This window comes from Pyrus communis, chromosome 2 (genome assembly GCF_041283825.1).
Source record: "Pyrus communis isolate YQ-2024b chromosome 2, ASM4128382v1, whole genome shotgun sequence".
Taxonomy (NCBI): Eukaryota; Viridiplantae; Streptophyta; class Magnoliopsida; order Rosales; family Rosaceae; genus Pyrus; species Pyrus communis.
In genome coordinates, this window is record NC_142566.1 from 18821378 (window position 1) to 18848042 (window position 26665).

At 37.0% G+C, this 26665-nt stretch overlaps 3 protein-coding genes across 3 annotated transcripts; 1 reads left to right on the plus strand and 2 right to left on the minus strand.

Annotated features, from left to right (window-relative positions):
- Positions 1–397: 397 nt before the first annotated feature.
- LOC137748320 (B3 domain-containing protein Os01g0234100) lies at positions 398–5269 on the minus strand. Its single transcript, XM_068488462.2, has 7 exons — positions 4969–5269; positions 4770–4859; positions 4109–4143; positions 3843–4005; positions 3520–3726; positions 3150–3240; positions 398–1344 (listed from the first exon to the last, which is right to left on the minus strand). The coding sequence occupies exons 1-7, from the start codon at positions 5065–5067 to the stop codon at positions 608–610; spliced, it is 1422 nt and encodes a 473-aa protein (XP_068344563.2). The 5' UTR covers positions 5068–5269; the 3' UTR covers positions 398–607.
- Positions 5270–7449: 2180 nt separating this feature from the next.
- LOC137748900 (putative membrane protein At3g27390) lies at positions 7450–11544 on the plus strand. The gene is made up of 9 exons (XM_068489092.2): positions 7450–7932; positions 8104–8212; positions 8323–8518; positions 8621–8754; positions 9076–9364; positions 9455–9561; positions 9672–9846; positions 10385–10836; positions 11283–11544. Exons 1-9 carry the CDS (start codon positions 7806–7808, stop codon positions 11449–11451), a joined length of 1758 nt encoding a protein of 585 aa, XP_068345193.2. The 5' UTR covers positions 7450–7805; the 3' UTR covers positions 11452–11544.
- Positions 11545–23178: 11634 nt separating this feature from the next.
- On the minus strand, positions 23179–26460 carry LOC137748531 (cyclin-dependent kinase inhibitor 7). The gene is made up of 4 exons (XM_068488698.2): positions 24259–26460; positions 24064–24119; positions 23650–23817; positions 23179–23529 (listed from the first exon to the last, which is right to left on the minus strand). The coding sequence occupies exons 1-4, from the start codon at positions 24547–24549 to the stop codon at positions 23460–23462; spliced, it is 585 nt and encodes a 194-aa protein (XP_068344799.2). The 5' UTR covers positions 24550–26460; the 3' UTR covers positions 23179–23459.
- Between the last annotated feature and the right edge of the window lie 205 nt (positions 26461–26665).

The following is a 26665-nucleotide window of genomic DNA, read 5'->3' on the forward strand; positions in this document are numbered from 1 at the left end:
AATTAGCTGCTAACGTGCGCATGAGCTTTTATTCTTGCGCGTTTGTGAGACCCACAAAGCAGGAGCAGTTGGAATCAACCACGCGGATGGAGACTAATCGTAGTACTCCTGTAAACCCTAATTATGCAAGGTCTATTACTATTGCGGTTTTTTTATCCCAAACCCCAAGTTAGAAATGCATGTTGTCATCTCTTTCTCCCCTTGAGAAGGAAAACCCAGGTGCAACGGAGGCAATATAGCTTTGTGTCTATCATCCTTTTCAATTGATGCATGACATGAGGAGAGAGATAGGCACATACGATATATACTCTGTTGCACCGTCTTTCTCATAATTGACGTTTTGTAATTATAGAATTCTGAGATGAGGATATGTAATCCAAGGCCTCTTAAAACTGAATTACTGTAATCTTAATCTGTATTCATAGCTGAAAGCTCTCCTAGCCAAAAAGGCATCACATAGCTAAAGTTACTAGTTGCTAGTCGTTTCCAGAACCACACAAAGCACAAACAGCCATCTTTTGGGTCACAGATATAAACTACAAGTATATTGAGACATGAAAACGTTACACAAAAAGGGAAGAGGATTTTACACTTCACAGTAGCATATTTACCAAGGAGCAGTAACCTCTTCCTGGAACTTAAGCGTGTTGATTTCAGCTTTTGATCTCAGGCTCTCAATGGCAGCGCCGAATTCATCGCACGCCTCCCTCATTTCCTCCAGCTTCACTTCGATATTTCTTATTCCTATTCCTGCCTGCGACCGCTCAATTCTAGCTTCTTTGTACATTTTTGCCTCCAATGCAGCTCCTGAGTCGTCGGCTAGGTTTGCAAGCCGACATATCCGATCACGTAAAAATCCAACATTCATGCCCAACAACTCAAAGGCCGTTAAATACTTGTCCCAAGACACAAAATCATCTCGAGGTGTAGTGACCTTGCAAGCTTTAATGGAATCGGCAATATTTACAGTTTCAGATATAGCTCCTATAATCAAATTAGGATTCATGCCCTTGATAACATTTTCATGAAGAAACGCTTTCTGGCTGCGGCAGAGCTTGTAGTACTTCTTTCGAACATCTTCGGGGACCTCAGAATCTAGAAACAACCCATCTACTAGAATGTGAAAATTCTCGTAACTTCGGATGTCCTCAAATTGAAGAGCTGCGGCAGGTGACTTGAGATCTTCTGAAACTTCCGAACCAGCCTCCTCACTATCATTTTCAGATTGTTCGGCTCTCTGCAAACCAATCTTTTTCTTCTTTGGAACTACTAACTGAGGAGAATGTGCGCGTTTCCTGATGGAGTCATTACAAGGCGTAGTGCTCGTTTCTGCATTATCTTTATCTGAGTGTAACATCCATGAGAAATGGTAGAAACATCAATGAAAGTACATCTAAATGTAGCATGATTTCATAAATATATACATATGTCTTATAAACACATGATACTAGGAAGAAACTGATAAGCTCATATTTATATATATTTTACATCAAATTCACTTGTCTTTTCTTAGTTAGTTCCTTATATTTTTGAGCTATTTACTTTGTTTTTGTGTTTTGTAGGATTTGTCAAGCAAAGAAAAGAAAAATAGCACAAGTGGGATTTTAAGTAACAAATTCGTCAAAACTGCCTTTGCAGGTCAGCTGACTTTGGAAGCAAGTTGCGGACAGCTCAGAATGAATTAGAGAATGAGCCTTATATGCTTGGAAACCTATGGATGTCTATTTTCTGGAGCATTCACGGATTCTTAATATCATTTTTCTAGAAGAAGTTATGGCCGTTTTAACACTGAAAGGTTTCCAAGAGGCTGAGCAGTTTGTAACTGACAAGAAAGCATTGACAGCAATAAATCCAATAAATCTAGCAGCCAAAACTGATGCAATCAAGAACAAACCAGCTGACACCTATTCAAATATCAGAGGAAATGGAATTAAAGATGAGGAATAAGAGGGAGTAATTGGTATAAAGGCTACCCAAGGAGTTACAATTGTTTTACTATTTCCTCTCACTTATTGTCATCACTAAATGGCTATTAGTGGGTGAGTTAAGGAGAAGAAAATGATGCAGCAAGAATTGGTTTAAAAGTAGCGTTGGGGAAGGAAGGAAAGAGTGAGCCTCAGTCGATTTCTTTCGGTTCTATTTTCTCAAACTCATGTCTATCTTTTGTTTTAACTTAAGGATTGTGTAACTAAATTTTTAGTAGTTAGGGGCTGTTTGAAGCCCCGAATATGATTGCAAGTTTGTTATGACATTTCGTTTGAATTACTTTTATGAATGGATGAAAATTGGTTCACTACTTTTCTCATTGATGAATTCTTTATGTGTTTTCTACGAATGCATACTTAGTAAGCATATCTAGGATTCTAATGCTATGAATATGTGTGTGCCTGCCCTTGTCGAATGAGAACCTACATATGTTCTATAGTACTTGTTAATTGCGATTAACATGTGAACCAATTTCTAGGATAAGTAAGACAATGCCAGTACTTACGATGCCTTGTGATGACTCAAACTCTTTTCGTTCTTAATGATTTCTACTTGTTAAATCTATGAACACGCCATTCTAGATTGCATGTTAGGGACTAAGTTAAGTTGAAAACGTCATTCTCTTAACATACTACATAAGAAAGAGTAATAGGTTGAGTTCTAACATTGAGCCAACTTGAGCATCTTCATCCTGAAATAGAAGGAATTTGAATGAAACATAACATGTTTGCATGATTATTTGGTGGTGGATAGCAATTCCCCTAACTCGTTTTTCTTAATTTGCGAACTACTTAAAATCTGTTTTTGTCCTGTTTTTGTTCGATTTAATTTAAATAGCAAATCAACTCCAAAAATCCCAAAATTTTGTGTGAGTGTAGCTCTGTGTGTCTAGTGTTTGCATATAAAATCTCGTAGACTTTAGATAAGTGTAAATCGGTCTAATAATTATTTTTCGGTGGCTGGCCAGTAGGGACAGCAGCCCAGTTTTTGTGACATTTTAAGTAGTAAGATAAAACAATCTTCTGCAGGAAAGACCCTTATTTTCATATGCTACAATTGACAAATCTTAGTGTTAATAAGGAAAATCAATAGGACATTTGTGTGCTACTTTGTTTTGTGCTTTTAATCCTATCAGAAACAAACAGAGAGATTAATGAACTTGCCTGAATCCTTTTGTTTTGTATTATTATCCAAATTTAGAAGGCAAAGAGCCCCATCAACTTCAGCAATACCATTTGACCTTATTATGTAAACCTACAAGATGAAAGAAACTACGGTTACACATAGCAAACTTCCACACCGGCCAAAGAATAAAAGCATACAAAATCTTAACCTGTATGAACCCATTTGGGACACTTTCTCGATTATAATCCAACAGAAATGGTAAGTTGATAAAATGGACAAAATTGATGAGGGAATGTTGCACCCACTTCTTCAGAATTTCAAAACACCACAAGACAGAAATTCAAATAAAGCACTAGTGTTGGTCCTATTCAAGGGATAGGGTTGGGTATAAAAGATTCAAAACATTACCTTAAATTTTGTAGGTTCGACTAATTGGAAAACCAGAACATCTCCCTCGAGTAAATTGTGAGAAGCAGCAAACTGTCTCCAACCAGCACTCAGTCCGGTCTTGCATGCAATGTATTTCAACTGATACTGTCTACCACTTTCATCTTCCAAAGTCATTGTAATATCTTTATCTGGTAAGTGTGATTTGCAGAACAGCGAAGGAAGCCCCTATTACACAGAATACATAAACAAAATATAGGGGGGAAAAGACAAGGGCTTTAACATGTATATACAACTTCTGTTATAGATAATGTTCTCGCTTTCATCTACTGTAACAGACTTACCATCCAAAAACAACTGGCCACGTGTGATCTGACCAGTGATTTCACGAAGCTAGGGAATTGACGTTCTAGTTTTGATCGAACTTCCTGTGCTCGAATGACAGCAGATGACTTTGCTTGACCTCGTGAGGGTGATCCATCAACTGGAAACTCATACTGTGTATTGCTTTAAAAAAATTCAGAAAGACAGCATTGTCATGAAGCAAGTATAAAATTACAAACAAAAAGCGGATAAAATAAGCAAAAACTGTACAAGATGTTTCACTGACCTAATGGCCGGGGACTTCCCTGCGTGACTCAACATCTGTGGTTCAATAATGTGTTAAAACCTTTCATAATTCCCATAATCCCGTTCATAAGGAACAATGCCATTTCATCCATACAACAATTTTGTTCACAGAACAAAAGAGCTTACAAGTCGAGCCAGTCAAACACAATCACAACAAGAAGAAACATATGAACTAAATGCATTATTGCACCATAACAACAGTGGCTTCTCACCCACTACTCCTATCAAAATTCTGATCAACCAATGCCTCTATATGCTAGTGTGGGAGTACATTATATTGAAAAACAGGTGAAGTACGAAAAAGAAACGATTTTTTAAAAAGAAACGATTTTTCAATGCGTTTGTGTAATTTAAATGCTAATCCATAAGAACAATGGCTTCTCACCCACTACTCCTATCAACTTTCTGATCAATCAAAGCCTATATATGCTTGTGTGGAAACTACATTGTATCAAAAACAGGTAAAGTATGAAGATAGAAAAAAAACAATTTTTCAATGTTCATGTGTAATTTAAAGCCGACCCATTATGCCAAATCACAAAAACTGATCCACAAATTTCGTGTACAGAGGTGTCAAAATTAAGAAAACAAACGTTTAATTTAATTTAGGTTTGAAAGAAATAAAGAGGGGGGAGTCATACCTTTGTAATTTGGGTATTGGAAAGCTCCTTCATAGGCATGGAATGCTCCACTTCCTTCTCGTTCGGCTTGCCTGGCTTCTTCACCTTACCCTATTCCACAATGCACCGTAAACCCACATCAATTTCAATGAAAAACCAGAGAGAGAGAGAGAGAGAGAGAGAGAGAGAGAGAGAGGAGAGAGGGAGGGGAATGGCAGACCGTGGGGAGAGAAGAAGGTTTAGGGTTGGCGGCGGGCTTGGGGCGGAGCCTGGGTTTGGACGGCGGCGTTTGGGGCTTCCCGTCAACCTTCCGAGCCATGGTAAAACAATGCCCGGAGGTGTTTGTGTTTATACCTGAATCATTTTCTGGTTCCAACAAACCCAAACCAGCCAGATACCATGAGGCTGCCTTCCTGCCTCCTCCCCTCCTCCTTTCCTTTTCCTTCCCCTTTAATTTTTTTTATTTTTTTTATTTTTCTAAATAAATCTTTTGGTTTTTTCATTTTTGTTGTGAAATGTTTGTGTAATTTAACGCTTTCTTCTGTTTATTATACCAAAAAATTAACCAAAAATTGGAGCGGGCCGTAACTGACACGTGTTTTCTTTGATTTTCACCGGACGAAAACGGCAAGTCTCCTTTCTTTCCCTCTTTTTTGTTTTGGTAGCAAACTAAAGCCGGCGAGGGCATGATACGACCATCTGTTTGTATTGAAAAATCTTGTGGGGTTTTTTGAATTTGGACACGTTGTAATTTGTAAATATTGTGAATATCATTCAATCTTATGTGTGCTATACAATTTTGGAATTAGGCAAGTAAAATTACACATCAAAATTTGATCATCGATTTGTATTTTTTTTTCTTTCAGGTATATTTACCTTCACATGCTAATAACTACGGAAGAGAATAAAACTCCTATTAAAAAATATAAAAAAAAGCCCTTCGTCCCCCAGCACTCCATAACTGCATCAACGGTAAATTTGAACTTAGTTAAGTTGTACCGGGCAATATACTCTCCTTTATCCACTTAAATTTGGATCCATCCTTTTATAATTTAAATAATTTTAGTACAAATTATCTTATTGTTTTTTGAAGAAAAAAAAATTTATACGAAGTGTTTCTTATTGACACCAAGGTCATCTCTAAGATTTCGGAGGCCCTGTACAAAATTTATAAAGGGACCCCTCCTTAAGATAGTTCCAAAACAAACTTCAGGACTTACTAATTGTAGATTTACAAATATCATTAAATAACAAGTAAAAATACTTACAAACATAACTTTCACTAAATAATCAAAAGCACTTCAATCTTAAACAATCAAATAAGAAAAAAAAGCTTAAAAAACACTAACTTCAAAGTTTTGCTTGAATATATATATATATATATAGCATTATTATGTAATAAATTGAAGAAAAAAAAATCGTTTTTTAGGGTCTTGTTATATCGGCACTTCAAATATCTCATTATGAACTCCAAATTTTTATATTTAGAAAGAAAATTTACACTTATAAGGAGTGCACAATGAGATTTTATGTTTATAAAAGCAATTTTTTTTTTTTTAATATGGTAGCATTATTATATATAAATTTAGATGGCAACAATTTTTTTGGGCTCTTTAGATTTGAGGCTCTGTGCGATTGCACATTTCATTCTCCTTCAACGCCCCCTCTGGTGGACGCCAATATCATAATCAATTACATCACATAGTTCTTGCCTTTCTTATTATACTTTAGTTGGCAGTATGCAACTTTGTAACGATGATCTCACAAAAAAACGATTGATTTGGGTCGTTGGACCATATTCTATGTCGTCGAACATGTCATATAACAATGTTGTTTTAATTTTCTTAGAAAAAGATGCCCTTTTTAAAAAGTCACCATATAAATTGTAGTACAAGTGCAATGACGTAAACATCACATTGACGTTGAACTACTTATTTATCTAAATAAATATTGTATCAGAAACCTAAATATTGGAAAACAACAGCAAATTGACTTTGGCTTTGTGCTTGTTCATGCAATAATATGGAATAAACTACAACATAATTACGTCAAAGTTTTGAATAAATAAATAAAAATATTATGTCAAAAGGGTATCTCTTTTTCTTTTTTTAATAAATTATTTTTAACACGAGATATTAAAGAATAATTATAATAATAGTTATAATTAACCAAAAATATTAAACTCGATTATTTATCTCTTGCGTGACATAAAGCGTGATGTATTTTGGTAATCCACTGAGAAATTGGTCAGTTGGTGCACCATATCACCATGCAACCTCAAAAAACAGCCGTTGGATTTAAAATCCTAGTCTAAAGAATGCAAACAAGTTGCACGGGACTACGGTGTCAGTTGTCCAGTGTCACGTCAGATGCTTACATAACAGAAAATTGGAACCGGATCCCTCCTGAGCATGGGGATCAAAGCAACGGACCCTTATAAAAGTTATAATAATTACAGTCGTTGGATCAAATTTCAGGGATCTAAATGGGCTGCTCAGCTCCCGTCTCATGCTCAGGAGGGGATCCGGTTCCCAGAAAATCTACGTACATCAGGGGCATGTTTAATTTGCATGATTGCTCTTGTGCAACATGCTATCATGAGAAAAGAAATCAGAACTCGGAATCTAAAGTGCAACATGCTATCATGATTCGTAATCCATGAAAGAGTTTGCTAGTAAACCAACAAATCCAAAAACTAGTTGGCCTCTATTGAATATCCATCTTTTAATTTGAACATGTAGATGAGCCCTTTTGGTTCCAAACATCCTGACTTGATTGGATTCGGTTGGATCTTGGGTTTCCTTGTACTCTTTGTTCTCATTCTCTGTCATCTTCTTGCAGCACAAGTCTCTTTCCCTCTCTCTCTCTCCCTCTCTCTCTCCCCATTCTCTCTCTACACATAAACTGGTAATATAATAACAATATTTCTAATGAATATCTGATAATTGAGACTTTTTTCTTCATGGATGGCTTCAAATTCAACAGCTTTCATCCGGGGCATAAATTCGTAAACAAATTTCGAAAGGGTTGTTCGAGTTTCAGTTGACAATCTCTCCGATGCCGATGTTCCTGAATCTCTGGGCGTTTTTTGGTGCGGATTCCCCACAATCTTTCAGACGCTGCCTCAAAATTTTCTATCTGGTTTTTGCATTCGGCTCTGCTCTCTGCCTTGGTGCTCTTAAAAGTACCACCTTTTGCTTTTTAAGATACATATACCTATATGCATATATATTACACATATACATATATATATATATATGATATATATTCAGATTTGCATGTTTTCTGCTGAATTTACTGGAAATTTTGATGGTGGGTTTTTGGGATTTTGATTTTTTGATCATATACGTTGCAGGTCTTCTGGTGGGACCCATATCTGCACTAATACTGATTTTAGGGAACGTGGGGATAATTCTAGGTTTGTTTCCTGCACATGTTGCCTGGACAATCTACACTCTCATAAAGTTAGTATCTTTCAAACTACTCCTTTTCCATTTTTTTTTTTTTTTTTTAAATCTAATTCTAAAGAGATTTAATACCTTTTTTTGTTTCATAAATGTTTGGGAATTTGCAGGATTCAAAGATTTGATGTACCACTTAAAATTGCAATTTTGTTTGCCTTGCCTGGCCTGCTGGGTATATGGCTGGGTTTGAGCATAGCTGGGAGTGTTCTGTTGGGTGTGGGATATGGCTTCTTGACTCCTTGGGTTTCCACTTTCGAGGCCTTTAGGCATGACAACCAGTACAAGAAATTCAAACATTGTATTCTGGTAATATCCTTAAAGTTTTGGTATTTTTTTTCGATTTTTTTTGTTTGATTTAGAGTCGAATTTAGCTCTACTCATTCTGTTTCACTCATGCAACATTGTTAGGATGGAACTTGGGGAACTGCTAAAGGAAGCTGTACTGTAGTTAGAGACTTTGCAGACCTGTGTTACCACTCTTACCCGCTTTACTTGAAGGAGTTGAGAGAATCACCCGCTGCAGAGGAAGTTCGAACTCTAAGGTAATCATGTTGTGATTAGTGACTCGAATTGTTTTGCTTCTGTCATCAAATTATATATCAAAAGCTAAATATAAACATATTAATCAAACTCTAAGGTAACCGTGTTGTAATTAGTAACTCGAATTCTTTTGCTTCTGTTATCAAATTATGTATCAAAAGCCAAGTATAAACATTTGAATCGAACTCCAAGATAATCGTGTTGTAATTAGCGGCTCGAATTGTTTTGCATCTGTCATCAAATTATGTAGCAATAGCCAAATTTAAACATTTGAAATAGCTGTTTTAATCTGAACTCAAATCTTTTTCGGGGACATATTGTAGGTTGATTCACATTCCGGCATGTATTATAGTTGGCGTGTTGGGGCTAATTGTGGAGATCCCTGTTTACACTGCAATTGCTGTTGTAAAGAGTCCATATATGCTGATTAAGGGCTGGTATCGGCTGATTCATGATCTGATTACTCGAGAAGGTCCATTTCTTGAAATAGCTTGCGTCCCCATTGCTGGTTTGACGATCCTTCTGTGGCCAATTGTGGTTGTTGCAAGCATCATATTGGCAGTTTTCTCGAGCATTTTAATTGGATTGTATGCATCAGTTGTCGTATATCAGGTTTGCTTACACCAGACTATAATAATAGTAATCTCCTTGGCCTTTCATGATGAGTAAAATTATACATCCTTTAACCATTTGTGGATGCAGGAAAGATCTTTCAGGAAAGGGGTGGCATATGTGATTGCGATGGTGGCAGAATTTGATGAGTACACGAATGACTGGCTGTATCTTCGAGAGGGAACAATCTTTCCAAAGTTAATGACTTTTCTGCTTGTGAAATATTGTTCTTTGAGCTCATTAAGTATTTACTGCACCTAGATTTTGTTAAATCTTTAATAGTAGCGGTCTCATTATGCGCAGCCAGGCCCAAATATCGAAAAAGAGCTGTCTCTCAATCACTGGAATTCTCTGTTGGAGGAAATCAGCTGGATGAAGGTAAACCAAGTCCTGCTCGTATGGAAGCACCTGCAATGCTTATGCCAAGTGTAGCCCATTCAAGATCAGTTAGAGCCGTTATACAAGAAGTGAAAATGGTTCAGGTATGCCTTTAGATTATCAGCTGTACTTTTTCTATGAGCCTGAACGCGTCGACTCAGTATCTTTTATAGAGTACTGATTCTAATGAGATCAGTATCTGACTAAAGGTTCTTTGCAAATGAATTTTTTTGCTTTAACGAAATTTATATCCCCGAACTAGCTATGCAAGCTTAGGATGAATTCTTTGTGCCATGCACCAGAACCTTTTCAGAGATATGTAGTAATGTTGTAGGTAATGACAAGGCAATGAGTGCTGAGTGCTTCAGCTAGCACCGGAAACTTACTCTTGAAATAGCCCCTCCAAAAGATGTAGTAAATTTTCCAAGGGGGTGGCGGCGGAAGGGGAAAGGGAGAGTGGGCGGAGGAGGTGGAGGAAGGGGTAAGGGAAGGAGGGTTTCTATCAGTTTTAGCTTTTAAAAGTATACGCATTTCGGCATTTGTTCTCTTTTGCTATATTTATTTCATATGAAATTGCCGTTGTTTAGCCCTCTCACTTGTTTTGTTCTGTGACACGAGTTTCTTGTACTTCAAATGCAACAGATATGGGAAAACATGATGAAATCCTGCGAACTGAGGGGCAGGGCATTGTTGGACGATAATGTAATAACAACAACTGACCTCGATGGATGGTTGAAAGCAAAGAACAGCAACGAAGCATCAATTATCGGTGTTGGCTTGCCTAGTTATTCATTCTTGCAGACTCTGCTCTGCTCCATCAGATCAAATTCAGATGGTTTACTGCTGCTGGATAACGTTGAAGTTAACTACATAAATAGACCGCATGACAAATTGTTGGACTGGTTCTTTAATCCGATAATGGTCCTGAAGGAACAGATTAAGGTCTTACAATTGGCGGAGGGTGAGGTTAGATATCTGGAGAAAGTGGTTCTTTTCGGAAGCAATAATCCACAACGCTTCGAGGCTTCGGATAGCGGAAGTTTACTACCTCAAGACGCTGTAAGAGCTGCTCAAATCGAAGGCATTAGTAGAAGGTATGAAATTTCTTCCATTCCATTTTCAACCAACTAAAATAACCAAACTATTCACATTCCATAGAGGAAAAAATGAACAAATTCTTATTTCGCCAATCTTAACAAATAGAGAGAGCAAAACTTACGCGCGTGTAGGGTAATACTTTATCTCGTACAGTCCAGCATGTTACGTTGCCATGTTATCAATCAAAGACCGAATCAACTTAGTCGATGATTTAAGGTGACAGGATAAAACCTGCTCTTAGTAAGTGGGGTTGACAAACTCCGGAACTCTGGAATGAGTATCATTGCTTACGCTGCATCTGAATATCATAGAAAATTGAATCGATCAGTTTTGTTTTCCGGAAGCATATCATATCTTTGTCTGGCCAATAGAAGCAACTGAACTTAGCATTAATATTTTCATGTGTGTTCATGTTCTCACTTTGTTGTGGTTGTATTTGTAGGATGATTGGAATGATGAGAAGTATCTCAAAACTTCCCACTTACAGAAGGAAATTCCGGCACGTTGTCAAGGCTCTACTCGCATATTCCTTACCCAAGGAGGCTTCAATCGAAGCCGGTTCTGTTAAATCTACCATCTCCAGTGAAGATGTTGTGCTGGATGAACCTTAAGTTATTTTCTTCCTCTTATTTACATTTCCCCCTTCCCCCCTTTTTCACATTAGACTGTAATTATAATTTCTCAAGGGCATGTATTTTAGTTCATTTGCCAGATCATTAGTTTATGAGTTCTTCCTTCATATTTTACTGGGGAAAAAAGGTTAAAGAGATTTTACCTTGGTTCATCTTTTTTAAAGAAAAAATGGGTAAATTCATAAGAAAAAATGGGTAAATTCACCTTTTTTTTTTTGGTAAATTGGATTCGTGGGGCTTTGGTTATGTCTGAGTTGTGAGTGCGCAAATGCATATATGCAGATGGAAGAAGCAATCTTGATCTTCTTGAGGCAACATTTTCATAAAAATGGAAATTGTTCCATCGAGGGATTGGTTATATCAAATTGATTGGGTAGGGTTGATCCTTTTGTTAACAAAAATCTGACATGCTATGTTGTAAGTCTCTCCTGACGATTTAATCCCAGTTTACGTTTTTTATTGGTGGATAAACAATCTGACGGTGGAAGAGTTTAGCTTCATAATTGATAGGAAGGGTCGATATCCACAATATAAATCTAAAATCATAGATTGTTGTCTTTGGATTTATGGTCTACAATGAGAATCTAACATATAATTAATATGTCAAAGTTATACGATAATTCTACAATACACTAGTGAATGGAATACTTCGACGCATTGGACAACTAGATTTGCATGGTTGAGTTTTGACATTCTCAATTTAGCATCTTAAATATTGATGCATCTCATACAGGTGGTGTATTGTAGATAACCCCAAGCTATATGTTTCACAATATATTATGTTAAACTACTGTATGTATGCAATTTCTTGCTTAAAAGTTATAAATTAAGCTACATCGATCCCATCTCAAAAAAGGATGTTTGTTGAAAAGTCTGATGGCAATGAATGCCCACAGTTCATTAGCAAGATTCTTCAGCATGGGCAGAAGTTTTCAATGCCCATGCAAAGTGAAAGTTGAATATGAAAATACATAGAAATTGTATTGTCAAAGGAAGTGTCGTAAGTTTCAAAATGCATTAACTGCATCAGTTTGGAGTTGCTCTATAAATAGAGCACTCCGTATATTTTCAAGATACAGAAAATATAAGAATAAGAGAACGAGAGAAAAATATCAGTAACATCATCTATTCCTCCGCCTTTTATTTGTTATCCTCTTGTGCTATAGTTTTAGTGTGGCATTATACATCTACCTTGCACCTACCATTAAAAAGGTTATTCCTCTAACTTTGACATTTTTATAACACGTTATCAGCACGAGTCTCTAAATATAATTATTCTCTCATCTCTCTTCGCCGAACAAACGAAAGAAAGAAAAATGTTTCCTTTAAGGTTTTTACTGTTCATCTTCTTCCTCTGCCTCAACTGCGCGGTATACACTCGCGACGAACTGTTTGCTCCATGTCTGTTCTTAGTTCTCAATCTAACGGTTACATACATCTTTCATTACTTGTTTGGTGTAAAGATTGATTACTAACCCAGTTTTTATTTATGTTAATTTTACTGCAATTCAAGATGGTGCGGTACAATCACCCATCTTGAACTGCAAATTTATTCTTACTGCGATCCAAGACGGTGTGGTATCATCGCCTATCTTGGACTGCAAATTTAATTTTACTGCAAATTTTAGGTGGAGCGGTATAATCGCCCACCCTACTCTGCATATATAAATTTACCTGCTGTTTAATTTCATTGCAATTTTAGGTGGTGCGGTATAATCGCCCACACTGCTCTGCATATTTAATTTTCCTATTACTTGAGTGGTGCGGACTAATCGCCCATTCTATATTACATTATTTCAATGAGAATGGTGCGGTACAATCGCCCTCCTCGTTCACCCTGAAAATCTCGAGCCAGAAGTTTCGAGTGCTTATCATTTTGGCCTGAAGATCAAAATGAAAAATTTGTAAGAACCAGAAGTTCTAACATCATATTCCTCCAGGAATACTTATTATTGCAAGTTCTTACACATCTCATTTTCTTTCAGAAAAGAAAATGGCGAACTTGGCGAAGCTTGAATTTGCTGCCCTGGATATTACCGGGAAGAATTACCTGACCTGGGTACTGGATACCAAGATCCATCTGGAAGCAGGGAATCTTGGACATACCATCAGGGAAGGGAGCAACTCATCCTCTTAAGATCGGGCAAAGGCCATGATTTTCATTCGCCGCCATCTTGATGAGGCGCTAAAAAGCGAGTACTTAACGGTTGAAGATCCGTTAGCTCTCTGGAATGCCTTGAGAAACAGATACAATCACTAGACAACGGTGATTCTTCCAAGGGCCCGCTATGAGTGGACTCATCTGAGGATCCAAGACTTCAAGTCAGTGGCAGAATACAATTCTGCATTGTTCAGAATTACCTTTCAGATGAAGCTCTGTGGGGATATTATTACTGAGGAGCATATGCTGGAAAAGACTCTCAGTACATTTCATGCCTCCAACGTGCTCCTGCAGCAGTAGTATAGAGCGCGAGGCTACACTGAGTACAACCAGCTGATATCTGTGCTCTTAGTAGCTGAACAGAATAATGAGCTCTTGATGAAAAACCATCATTCCTGACCTACTGGATCTGCACCATTCCCAGAAGTGAATGCTGCTTCCCTCGAAGTGAACGCCACATCCTCTGGTGGTGATAATCATAAACGAGGACGTGGCCACAAGCGAGGTCGATGGAATAGGAAAGGCAAGAACCATAAAAATACGAATCGCCACAAAGGCAAAGCTCATATGAACAATACTCCTAGAAACTCTGAAGGAGCCTACCATAGGTGTGGTGGCAATGGGCATTGGGCGCGTATTTGTCGTACCCCAAAACATCTAGTGGATCTGTATCAAGCCTCCCTCAAGAAGAAGGGTGTCGAGACCAATTTTCTCGACCAGGCTAAACCAATGGATATACCTGATTTTATTATGGAAAGGGGAAATGAAGTATACCGGTCCGATTGAATCATTGATGTACTTTTATTATGCTGAACTTGTAGTATTTCAAATTCAATAAAAGTGGCATGTAAATTTTCTTGTTATAACTTGTTTTTAACTCTGATTCTCTTACTCAGAGAGCATGGATAAAAACTTTGGTTATTCTCAGAACATGAGAAATGGCGAAGATATTTGTCTTGCAGACAGTGCAACCACACATACAATACTTCGTGATCGAAAGTATTTCTCAAGCTTAATACTTACAAGAGTAGGGGTAACAACAATATCAGGACATTCAGATGTAATTGAAGGTTCAGGGCAAGCCCAGATTATGTTACCAAATGGAACAATATTGTCCATACAGAATGCATTGTATGATACTCGATCTACTCGAAATTTGTTGAGTTTCAAAGACATACGTTTAAATGAATACCACATTGAAACAAAAAGTGCAGAAAATGTGGAGTATCTATGCATTACCTCCAATGATACCCAAAAGCGTATATTGAAGAAGTTGCGTGGTATGTCGAGTGGATTGTATTATACATACATAAGGACAATTGAATCACATACTGTCATAAACCAGAAGTTCATTGATTCAAAAGTTTACATGATTTGACATGATCGTCTGGGTCATCCAGGATCTACCATGATGCGTAGGATCATTACCAACTCTAATGGACATCCATTAATGAGCAGACACATTGCTGCCTCAAATGATAACCTTTGCAAAGCTTGTTCTCAAGGGAAGTTGGTAATTAGACCATCTCAACTAAAGGTTGATGCTGAATCCCCATCATTTCTGCAAAGAATTCAAGGGGATATTTGTGAGCCTATTCAACCATCATGTGGACCATTTCGATATTTTATGGTTTTGGTTGATGCATCTACCCGATGGTCACATGTTTGTCTCTTGTCTACTTGGAATGTAGCCTTTGCGAGACTCCTTGCTCAGATAATTAAGTTACGAGCCCAGTTCCCAAATTATCCCATTAAGTCAATCCGACTTGATAATGCTGGTGAATTTACGTCTCAAACCTTTGATGATTATTGCATGACATTGGGCATTGATGTTGAACACATTGTTCCTCATGTCCATACTCAAAATGGTTTAGCAGAAACATTGATCAAGCGACTTCAGTTAATAGCTCGCACTCTGTTTATGAAAACCAAATTACCAGTCTCTGCATGGGGACATGTCATCTTAAATGCTGCATCATTGGTTCGATTGAGACCTATAGCCAACCATCAATACTTTTCAGTACAACTCGTGTTTGGACATCAACCAAACATTTCCCATTTACGAGTTTTTGGTTGTGCTGGTTATGTGTCTATTGCATCGCTGCAACGCACTAAAATGGGACCTCAGCGTAGACTGAGAATTTACGTGTGTTTTGATTCACCATCTATCATTAGATATTTGGAACCTTTGACAAGTGATATGTTTACAGCTCGTTTTGCTGATTGTCACTTTGATGAGACAATTTTCCCGTCGTTAAGGGGAGAAAAGACCGTTCCAGAAGAACGGAAAGAGCTGACATGGGTTGTTCCCACCTTGTCTCATTTTGATCCTCGCAGCATTCAATGTGAAAATGAAGTGAGAATGATCGTTCATCTTTAAAGTATTGCCAATCAAATGCCAGATGCATTTAATGATGCTATGAAAGTGACAAAATCACATATACCAGCTGCAAATGCACCTGCAAGAATTGATGTCCCTGTTGGACAAAATAAAGTGGCAGCGAATGATTCATCTAGTGCACGCCTGAAGCGTGGTAGACCCCAAGGTTCAAAAGATTCAGCCCCTCGAAAGAGAAAGTCGAGGGCACAACTGAATCCAAATGAAATCATTCAGGAAGAAAAAATGAATGATGAATCCACAATTCATGATTCTGGACTTCTAGAAAAAGAAAATGTCCTTGATGAGACATATGTCCCTGAAGAGACAGAAGTAAATGAAAGCAAAGAAATCTCTATAAATTATGCATGTACAAATGAATTGTGGAATCGGAATGAAATAATCATCGATGATATGTTTGCATTCGCAGTAGCCACTGAAATCATCTTAAGTGATGATATTGAGCCCCGCTCTGTTGATGAATGCAAACAGAGACAGGATTGGCCTAAGTGGAAAGGTGCAATCCATGCAGAATTAAATTCCTTGGAAAGGCGAAATGTTTTTGGACTAGTAGTCCAAACCCCGCATAGTGTAAACCTCGTGGGTTACAAATGGGTATTCACAAGGAAACGCAATGAGAAAAACGAGATCACAAGATACAAAGCACGACTCGTTGCACAAGGTTTTTCTCAAAGACCTGGAATTGATTATGAGGAGACATACTCTCCTGTAATGGACACAATTATGTTCCATTACTTAATAAGTTTAATGGTTTCAGAAAGACTTGACATGCGACTTATGGATGTCATCACTACGTATCTATATGGAGAATTAGATACTGACATCTATATGAAAGTCCCAGAAGGACTTAAGTTGCCTGAAACAAGTAACAAACCACGAGGTATGCTCTCGATCAAATTAAGGCGATCATTGTATGGTCTGAAACAATCTGGACGAATGTGGTATAATCGTCTCAGTGAGTATTTAATCAAAGAAGGGTATATCAACAATGTTATTTGCCCTTGTGTGTTCATTAAGAAATCCAATTCTGGATTCACTATAGTGGCAGTATATGTTGATGATATAAATCTAGTTGGAACTCCTGAAGAGCTCAATAAAACTGCTGAATATCTGAAAAGTGAATTTGAAATGAAAGACCTTGGAAAAACGAAATATTGTCTCGGCCTACAAATCGAGTATTGTGCTAGTGGAATTTTGGTCCACCAATCAGCTTACATTGAAAAAATTCTGAAGCGATTTGGTATGGAGAAGGCTTATCTACTAAGCACGCCAATGGTCGTTCGTTCTTTGGACATTAAGAAAGATTCATTTCGTCCAAAAGAAGATGATGAACTGGTCCTTGGTCCAGAAGTACCATATCTGAGTGCAATATGTGCTTTGTTGTATTTAGCACAATGTACTAGACCGGATATAGCTTTTTCAGTTAACTTGTTAGCAAGGTATAGCTCTGCTCCAACAATTCGCCATTGGAAGGGTATCAAATATGTATTGCGATACCTTCGTGGGACAACAGACATGGGTCTCTTCTACTCAAAGAACACCATAAATGATCAGGTCATTGCTGGATATGCAGATGCTGGTTTCCTCTCTGATCCGCATAAAGCCCGCTCACAAACTGGATATGTGTTTAAGAATGGAGATACAACAATCTCATGGCGCTCAACCAAGCAAACATTAGTTGCTACATCTTCAAATCATTTAGAAATACTTGCTTTACGTGAAGCAAGTCGTGAATGTTCTTGGTTAAGGTCAATGATTCATCATATTCGAAATTCATGCGGTCTAGCTTCGAAGACAGACAACCCAACTGTCATCTATGAAGATAATGCAGCCTGTGTTGTCCAAATGAAGGAAGGATTCATCAAGAGCGATAAGACTAAACACATATCTCCAAAGTTTTTCAGTGCTCATGAGCTTCAGAAGGCTAAAGTTATTGAAGTCAGACAAATCCGTTCAAATGAAAATCTGGCAGACTTGTTTACCAAATCTCTACCAAAGTGCACGTTTCAGAAGTTAGTGCAAGGCATCGGATTACGTCGACTTACTAAACAACTAAATTTGGAGAATGCGGAATCAGGGGGAGTATCCATGATACATGCTTGTTGTACTCTTTTTCCTTCGATTAGGATTTTTCCCACTGGGTTTTTCCTATCAAGGTTTTAACGAGGCAACATAAGCATACTTGACATTATATCAACGATCCAGGAAAAGTTGTACTCTTTTTCCTTCGTTATGGTTTTTTCCCACTGGGTTTTTCCAAGCAAGGTTTTAACGAGGCAACTCATGTTGATATGTGGGCATCCAAGGGGGAGTGTTGAAAAGTCTGATGGCAATGAATGCCCATAGTTCATTAGCAGGATTCTTCAGCATGGGCAGAAGTTTTCAATGCCCATGCAAAGTGAAAGTTGAATATGAAAATACATAGAAATTGTATTGTTAAAGGAAGTGTCGTAAGTTTCAAAATGCATTAACTGCATCAGTTTGGAGTTGCTCTATAAATAGAGCACTCCTTATGTTTTCAAGATACAGAAAATATAAGAAGAAGAGAACGAGAGAAAAATATCAGTAACATCATCTATTCCTCTGCCTTTTATTTGTTATCCTCTTGTGCTATAGTTTTAGTGTGGCATTATACATCTACCTTGCACCTACCATTAAAAAGGTTATTCCTCTAACTTTGACCTTTTTATAACAATGTTAGAATTGTGAATGAATATAATTAATGAAACAATCTATGCCATGGCCCATGTGTACAAGTTGTAGCCCGAACTATAGTGTTGGGAGATGATGATGAATAATAATAAGAGGAGATGTTTATTACATACTGGCATGGATACTGAAGTGATTTATCACAATAAAAATAAATAAAAAATAAAAAAAAGAGATGTTTAAGTATGAATGTAAATTAAGATTTGTTTGTATAGAGGAATTGTGACATCCCACATCGTCCAGGGGAGTGATCCTTAAATGTATATTTCAATCCCTACCTAACACGAGACCTTTTGGGAGCTCACTGGCTTCGGGTTCCGTAGGAACTCCGAAGTTTAGCGAGAAGGGGGCTAGAGCAATCCCATGATAGGTGACCCACTGGGAAATTGCTCGTGAGTTCCCAAAAACAAAACCGTGAGGGAATGGTAAGCCCAAAGTGGACAATATCGTGCTACGATGGTGGAGCGGGCTCGGGAAGTGATCCGCCCCGAGCCCGGATGTGACAGGAATAACTTCTTAATTCGAGTATTTTTGGGACACTAAAGAGTAAAGACCCGTTTAATAATCTTTTTTTTTTTTGGTTTTTATGTTATTGATAGAAGTAAAACACATAGGAGGAGGGTGAAAAAGAGTAGACAAAGGATGGTGGAGAGGGACAGAAGAAGAAATGTACAAGAAAATGCACACAAAATAAAAATAAAAATAAAAATCTATTTTAAGATGCTTTCACTTTCAAAATTTTATTTTAATTTCTTCTTACTCTTATCACTTCTTCATCCCTGATTTACCGCATATAATTTATTTATACCTCACACACTCAGAAAGTAAAAACCAAAAACCAAAAACTAAGGGTTTTTTGCGCAAGTAACACCTGAAATTGTAAGCATGTGCGATATCGCAAGAACTTTCAATTTTTATATTTTACCACCTGGACTTTCTTAACTGTTAGAATCTACCACCTCATCCATTTTGCTGTTAAAACATGTCACCTATAGGGATATTTTCGTCAATTAACTTTATGGAACTGTCTAGGTTCAAATTGGCTTCAAAATAATACTAAGTCAATATGGCGCCAAAATTGGGGATTTGTACAGCCCCAATTCAACAATTCCCTCCACAAGAGTATGAATAAATTAAGGCGAACCATACAGGCACTTGTTAACCTACAAAAAAAATAAAAAAATCTTGAAAACTCACTATAAATGAAAAACTAGATTTTTGCATAATTTTCCCTTCAATTCTTCAACCACCCTTGCATAAATCAAATCGAAATCAACTTCTCTATTTCTCTTCATGACATGACTCCAACGCCACTATTAAAAAAAAAAAAAAAAAAAAAAAAAAAAAAAAACCTTTTGCCTTCTTACAAATTGATTCCAGCTAATCCTAGGGAAATGAATTGACAAAAATAACCTTCCACGTGAATACGGTGGTAGATTCCAACAATTAAGAAAGTTCAAATGGTAAAAATTAAAAATTCAGGAAATAATTACACACATGCTTGCAAGTTCAGCAGGTATTTGTCCAAAATTCCCCAAAACTAAATTGTCATCAACCCAGTCATAACTGTTGCAACAATTTGATTAAAAAAAAAGAAGATATTTCATTTTTTACAGAGTTCCTAAAAGCTTAAGCCCACTGATGGAAAACTAGGCCCATAGTCCAATTCATTTTGTTTTGCATAGCCCATGAACAATCACAATCAACTGCTAGCGACTCATCGAAAGCTCTTTGTCGCATTCTACTTACGAGAAGAATCCCAACGAACAAGGCACTTACTCGAAAAGAATATCCTACAAATTAAGGAAACAAGCCATTTTTGTTTAATAAATCTTGGTTTTTGGTTTTTAATAATTCTACACTGGTTGCAAGTAGAATTGGCTCCTTTTGGAATGTTTTCCAGAAAATTTTACTTGGTAAAAAATATTTGTTTTGTAGTCTATTACCCTTTACTTGTAAATGAGAAGTTTTATAATCGAACGTAGCTATTGGCAAGTTCGATACCCTATTTTTTATGGTGGGTTCGTTGTGTCTTTAGATCAAAATTTTCAACCCCTTAATGTGAAGTATGTTTGTATCACAAAAAAAAATCTTTCTTTGAATGGAGTGTGTTGAAGCATACACAAGCATACCCTTGGTCCTTTTGTTCGTGTCAACCATGCGAAAGCACTCACTTTGTAACATTTTAATTCATTCTAATGTAAATGAAATGACAAATTGATTCGCAACTGGCACCAACATTTCAACTTTAAAGTTTCGGTTTTCGATATCTGCTTTGGACTGATATTATCTTTAATATTAACGATCAACGAATTTTGAGGTTTTCTCATATTTGTCGGTAGATTTCATTTGCTTATACAATAAGGTTATCGAATCCGTACTACGTTTTCACTTTTCTATCTGTACGTTTCACGCTTTTAATTTTAAATAAGAACCCTATAAGTCTATAACTTCCCAATATTTAGCTATTATTAACGGTTAAAATAATTTCTTGTATTCTTGTGTAAACTTAGAGCAAACCTACGGAGCTAGCCAGATAAGCCTATGTGTACTACACTACTTACCCTATAACACCCACCTATTTTGTCTCTCTTCTCTTTTCTTGTTCACTCTATCATGCAGCAAGTTTCCAAAATATCATAAATGATCGAAACAAAAGCAGAAAACCAAACCCTTTTTCAGTAGAGTGAATGGTTCACTTATAATTGCACCGAGCTTTTTCATGATAGAATCCACCACATGTCGAATTGTGTAAGTAGATAAGTTGGGACGATATCAACGTAATTAAGCCGACTTCGAAACTTTGACATGATATCAAATTGCATACTCCTTGACAACTTGTATTAGATAGTTCAACTTCTAATTGCACTGCGCCCTTTGTAGTAAAATCAAACAAGGCAATATCGGCACGAATAGTAACTGACTGCTGACCAGGCTATGAAATCTTGACAAAAAAATAGAGTCAAGATTGTTACTGGATTTCTGTGTCTAGAGCTAAAGACCTAGATTTCCGAGCCCTTGAAGAGAGAAAAGAAAAAAAAAAAAAAAAAAAAAAAAAACTGAACTCTTGGTTTGTGTAAGTGAGTTAGTAGAATAAGTTAATAAAAATCGCAAAATTTAAATAAGTGTTTCGGATCTCAGGTCCGTCGGACCGTCAGCCCTGGACGTAAAGGTCCGGCGAGGATCTCAATTCCAAAGTATATACCATCCCTCAGAAAGTACGGATGAATCTATCAGTCAAATTAAAAGCCTCTGATCTGTTCGCTCGTCTGTCTTCTCTCTACAAACCTTCCATATGTTGCCTTCCCTCTGTCTCTTTTAACTGTTTTGTAGTACACACAGAAACAAGTAGAGAGTTGCAGAAGAGATTCAGTGAATTTATTTAATTTTGCAGTCGGCTTTTTTTAACTTTAACCCAAATTAGTTTCGGATCTCCGTACAACAGTGGAGTTAGGCAAGCTAGTAATAGTAAATATTCTTTCTTTCCAATTCCATGCTTTTATTTGGGATTTGTAAAAAGTGGATTCGGCCACGCACTGGGACATTGGTTGGTGATGGTGGGTCATGGTGGATCATGGTGGATCAAGAGGATAAGATCATCACTTTTCGGCCTTCATACACATGTCCACATATTTCAGAGTATATTAATTCACACGTTAATTTATCCCAATTTTATGTTTTTTAAATCATATTTTTTAAATTATATAATATGATGGTAGATAGTTGAATTTTTACTCTAATAATTTAAAGAACAAAATTTGAACATCAACCGTCACATGAAATGATATATAAATACGATGTAAAATTTTAAGTAGATGGTCGCTTTGATATCACTTATTTCCAAAATATTCGAAAACTAAGGGAAAATAAGTACAAATTGTTTTTGAATTTACATAAATTCTTATTTCCTTTGCTCATATCAAAACAATATTCGCATACGCCAAAATATACTGGATTTGTCGACTGCATCTGCATATATTGTTGGAACACTACATTTCTGGAAAGCTAGTTTTATCATCCTAGAAAACAGATACGTGATATAATAAATGTTGGTTTTTCTGGAGAGATCAATTTTTTAGATCAAATTTGTAAATCATATCATGTGTTATTAATAAGAAATAAGCACGTTAATCAATACTTAAATAATAATCCAATCATCAACAACCACGTCATATGGTTTAAAAAGTTGATCTTCTTAATATTAATCAATAAAATATTGTTCTAGTACTGAGTTAGTATTATCGTATGCTGAAACATAATTAAAAGACATAACCAGTACTATCTATTACTGTATTGATGTACAATACATAGACTGATTATACTTACCACGAGACGGTGTTTCAATACGACGCAGTAATTTCTCGGGTATGAGAGATAAAAGAGTACTGCAAAAGAATGAATAATACGAGATAGGTAGAGAGAATGAGACACCAGAAAATGAATGGAGAATAGGATTCTAGAAGCTTTGTTATTCCAACAGTCGTTTGTTCTCTTTCATACTCAGATCGTACGCAGAACAAACTGCTGCTGCTGCTGCTGCTTCTTCTTCTTCTAAATTAACTTGGAGAGCTAAAGCTTAGCTGTACATAATTAAAAGAAGATAAACAAAGCGAAGAACTGAAATTAATTAGCAGAACCTAATTAAAAAAAATTAACAATGATAACAGATTATGCATGAGGATTATCGATCTTTATCGATTCCTTTCGATCACTAGTGTTTCATGGCTTCAATCGAATCCACTCGTATCGTCCTTCGAGCGGCTCGTCCTTCACGACATCATAATTATACCTGAAAAATTACCAACGATTTAGAAATTTCATGCTCGGATCGTGAGAACGTTAAACCTAAATTCGTACAAAATCATAAATTTTATTTATTTTTCAAAAAATGAGTTGAACTTTTACTTACTTCTGAATAAAATTTTGTTGGCTTTCCTTCTCCGTGGCCGCGAAGAATTCTTCGAGCTCCAACACGTTCACTACCGGTGGTGATCGTCGTTGAGACTCCGCCTCCTTTGGTTCCGCCGTCGATTCTGCTTCAGCTCGAACTTCGCTCGTCGGCACCGTCATCTCTCTCCTGCCGCAAAAGCAAAAGAACGCACGCAAAGAGAGAGAGAAATGAAATAAGACACAAATAATTTGAGACAAGGAATTTAAATACATTTCACCTACGTGAAATTCGAATTTAAAACAAAATTTAACTTTTGAATTTTGAAATTTAAGATAGGATGCAAAAATTACAATACTAAATGTTCCACAATTGTATAATATATATAGATATATATATATATATATATGTGTGTGTGTGTATTTGTGTGTATACCTTTCATCTCTGCTGGAATTATACGTCGACGATTCGACCTGGTCACTCTCGTCGGCCTGCAAAAAATATGAATTAAAATTTTCAGTTAATAAAAGCGCGATGAAACTGAAAAATTCAAAGAATTACAAGAGAATTGAATTTATTGCCGAATTTATTTCACTAATTAATTTTGAAATTAATTCGAAAATTGTTCACCTCCAGATCTACGAACTCGATTTTTCTATCTTCCACAAGCACGCTCGAGCCGTTACTCGAGCAGCAGGAGCTCTCCGCGTGATCCGACGTCGAAAAATCGTCGTTCGACGTCCGGACGCTCTCCGCCTCGGATTTCGGCGCGCTCCTCACAACGACGACGCGTCGTCTCGGCTTCTTGTGCTGATCCAAGTCATACGACGACGATGGCAATTCGACCAATCCTCCGTCCGCGCTGCCGGCCTTCCTCTTCCTCGCCTCATTCGCTGACGTGGCAGCTCGAGCCAGTTCCATTGCCGAATTCTGCAAGCTCTTCGTGTTCTTGATTCACTTGCTCTTCGCCGTCTCTCTCTATGGAGCTCGTTTCTAGAGAGAGAGAGAGAGAGTGCAATGACGACGATAATGATGGTTATGATGACGAGTCGGTTGGACGGCTGGGATTGATTTGGCTTATAAGTGCGGGGTGGCAAAAGGTGGTCCAGACTCCGTTAACAGTGACGGGGAATCTGAAAACGGGCGTTTTGACGGCGCCGTTACGTAGATCTGGGGCGCACCGAACATTAGTCGAACTGGACGCCGCCACGTGGATGGGGGGGGCACATAGAAGATTACAGGAGGGGGTGAAATAAGAGAGATTTTTCAGTATGATTGTTACACGAGGTAGTAGTTATTATATAAATTGTAGTATATATGTGCTAAAAAATTAATAATTTAAACAATAATATTTTTCATCACTTTTATTAAAATACATAATGTACTACTTATATTTCTGTCATAATGAAAAATTTCAGGTTCAGAGGTTGTACGGTTGTGGAATTCAGTGAATTACGCGCAGTTATAACAGAGCTGAATTACTTATATACCCTTATTCGAACAGAGCTGAATGACTTATATACCCTTGTGCTTATTTGGCAGCATCTGTACTGCCATCCGCTCGTTTGTTTTACTTGTTCTCCGTAATTACAAATGAGATAATGATTGTTTTTGCATGTTAATCTGCACGTTTAGGCCGATTAATGACTGTAAAGAAAGAATGATGAACTAGTTTTGGAAACTTATGGCCAAATTGCCAATGGGTGCTTGCACAGGAGAAAGTTTTACAGAACTTGTAAATTAAACAAGTATAAAGGATCAACCGCGTTATCCTTCACATTTTTTGTGAGAGTTCGACTTTTGACTTTCTAACCTTTAATAAAAATAAATAAGATTTTTTTTTTCTCGATTAGGTAGAATAGTATGAAATTTGTAAATTAAACAAGTATAAAGGATCAACCGCGTTAACAGTTTTCGAGTTTGAAGCAACCTAAAATAAGGGCGTTATATATGCCTAATTATCAACATATTTCAGCCACACATAGGGCAAATACAAGATTCACACATATGAAGAATATGACTTCTAGTGCTTGCAAACAAACATATGAAGATTATAATAATAATAAGAGATGTTGCAAGACATTGCTGAAAGATATGAAGGATTCATGGAAACCTACAGATGAAAAGTTTTAAACCTCTTGGGATAAGAAAACGACATGCTTTTATCTAGACATTGTAGAGAAGGACGCGGTTCCAGATCACCTCATAATCCTAAAGTACCATGCATTGAACAATAGATCCAACAAATTCAATCTGCTCATCTCCGAGACTCTAGTGAAGAACTACGAAATCGACTTCGTAGTAAACAAACTCGCATATAACAAGGGTATCAAAGTCGTGTAAACTGAGACTGCAAAACTAGCCTAAAGCAAGACAACTCATACCGAGTTTTTTAAGTTACAACAAGCGACAAAGACATAGACTCGAAAGAACTGTGGCACTCACAACCTTAAAACGATTCCAAAAACGCTAACACTCGAATAAAACAACAAACAAAAAATAACACACAATTTTACTTAGCATGACCTACTCATCAATTCCTCGTGTACTCCTCTCAAACACATACCAGATAAGCGTCATCGTCATATATAACCAAACCTGGTTCCATAATGCTCTAGTTGACGAGTTCAATACGTTAGACGACTTAGATAGAAACGAGTCATGACTCGAAAGCCTCGATAGCTTGTGGGATACGAAGTGGGAAATTTGTTTGTCCCTAGGAAACACAAGAAATCAAGACAAAAAAAAAACACCAATTCAATGGAGATTTATCGAGACAAAAGAGATGCCAGGAATTTGACCATGAAAATCCATCAAATAGAAAAGATCCGCTTGTTTCCTCTGCCATCAACGTTGCTTTGTAAAGATCCGCTTTTTTTCTCTCTACGTCTTGCTAGGGTTTTGATTTGTTATCTACTTTACTTTAATCACATTCTTTTCACAATTAGTTGTATTGATTTGTTAAATATCCGTTCTTTAATTATCAAACAACTTTGCTAATCACTCGCGAATAATTACTATTAGATGAAACTTTATG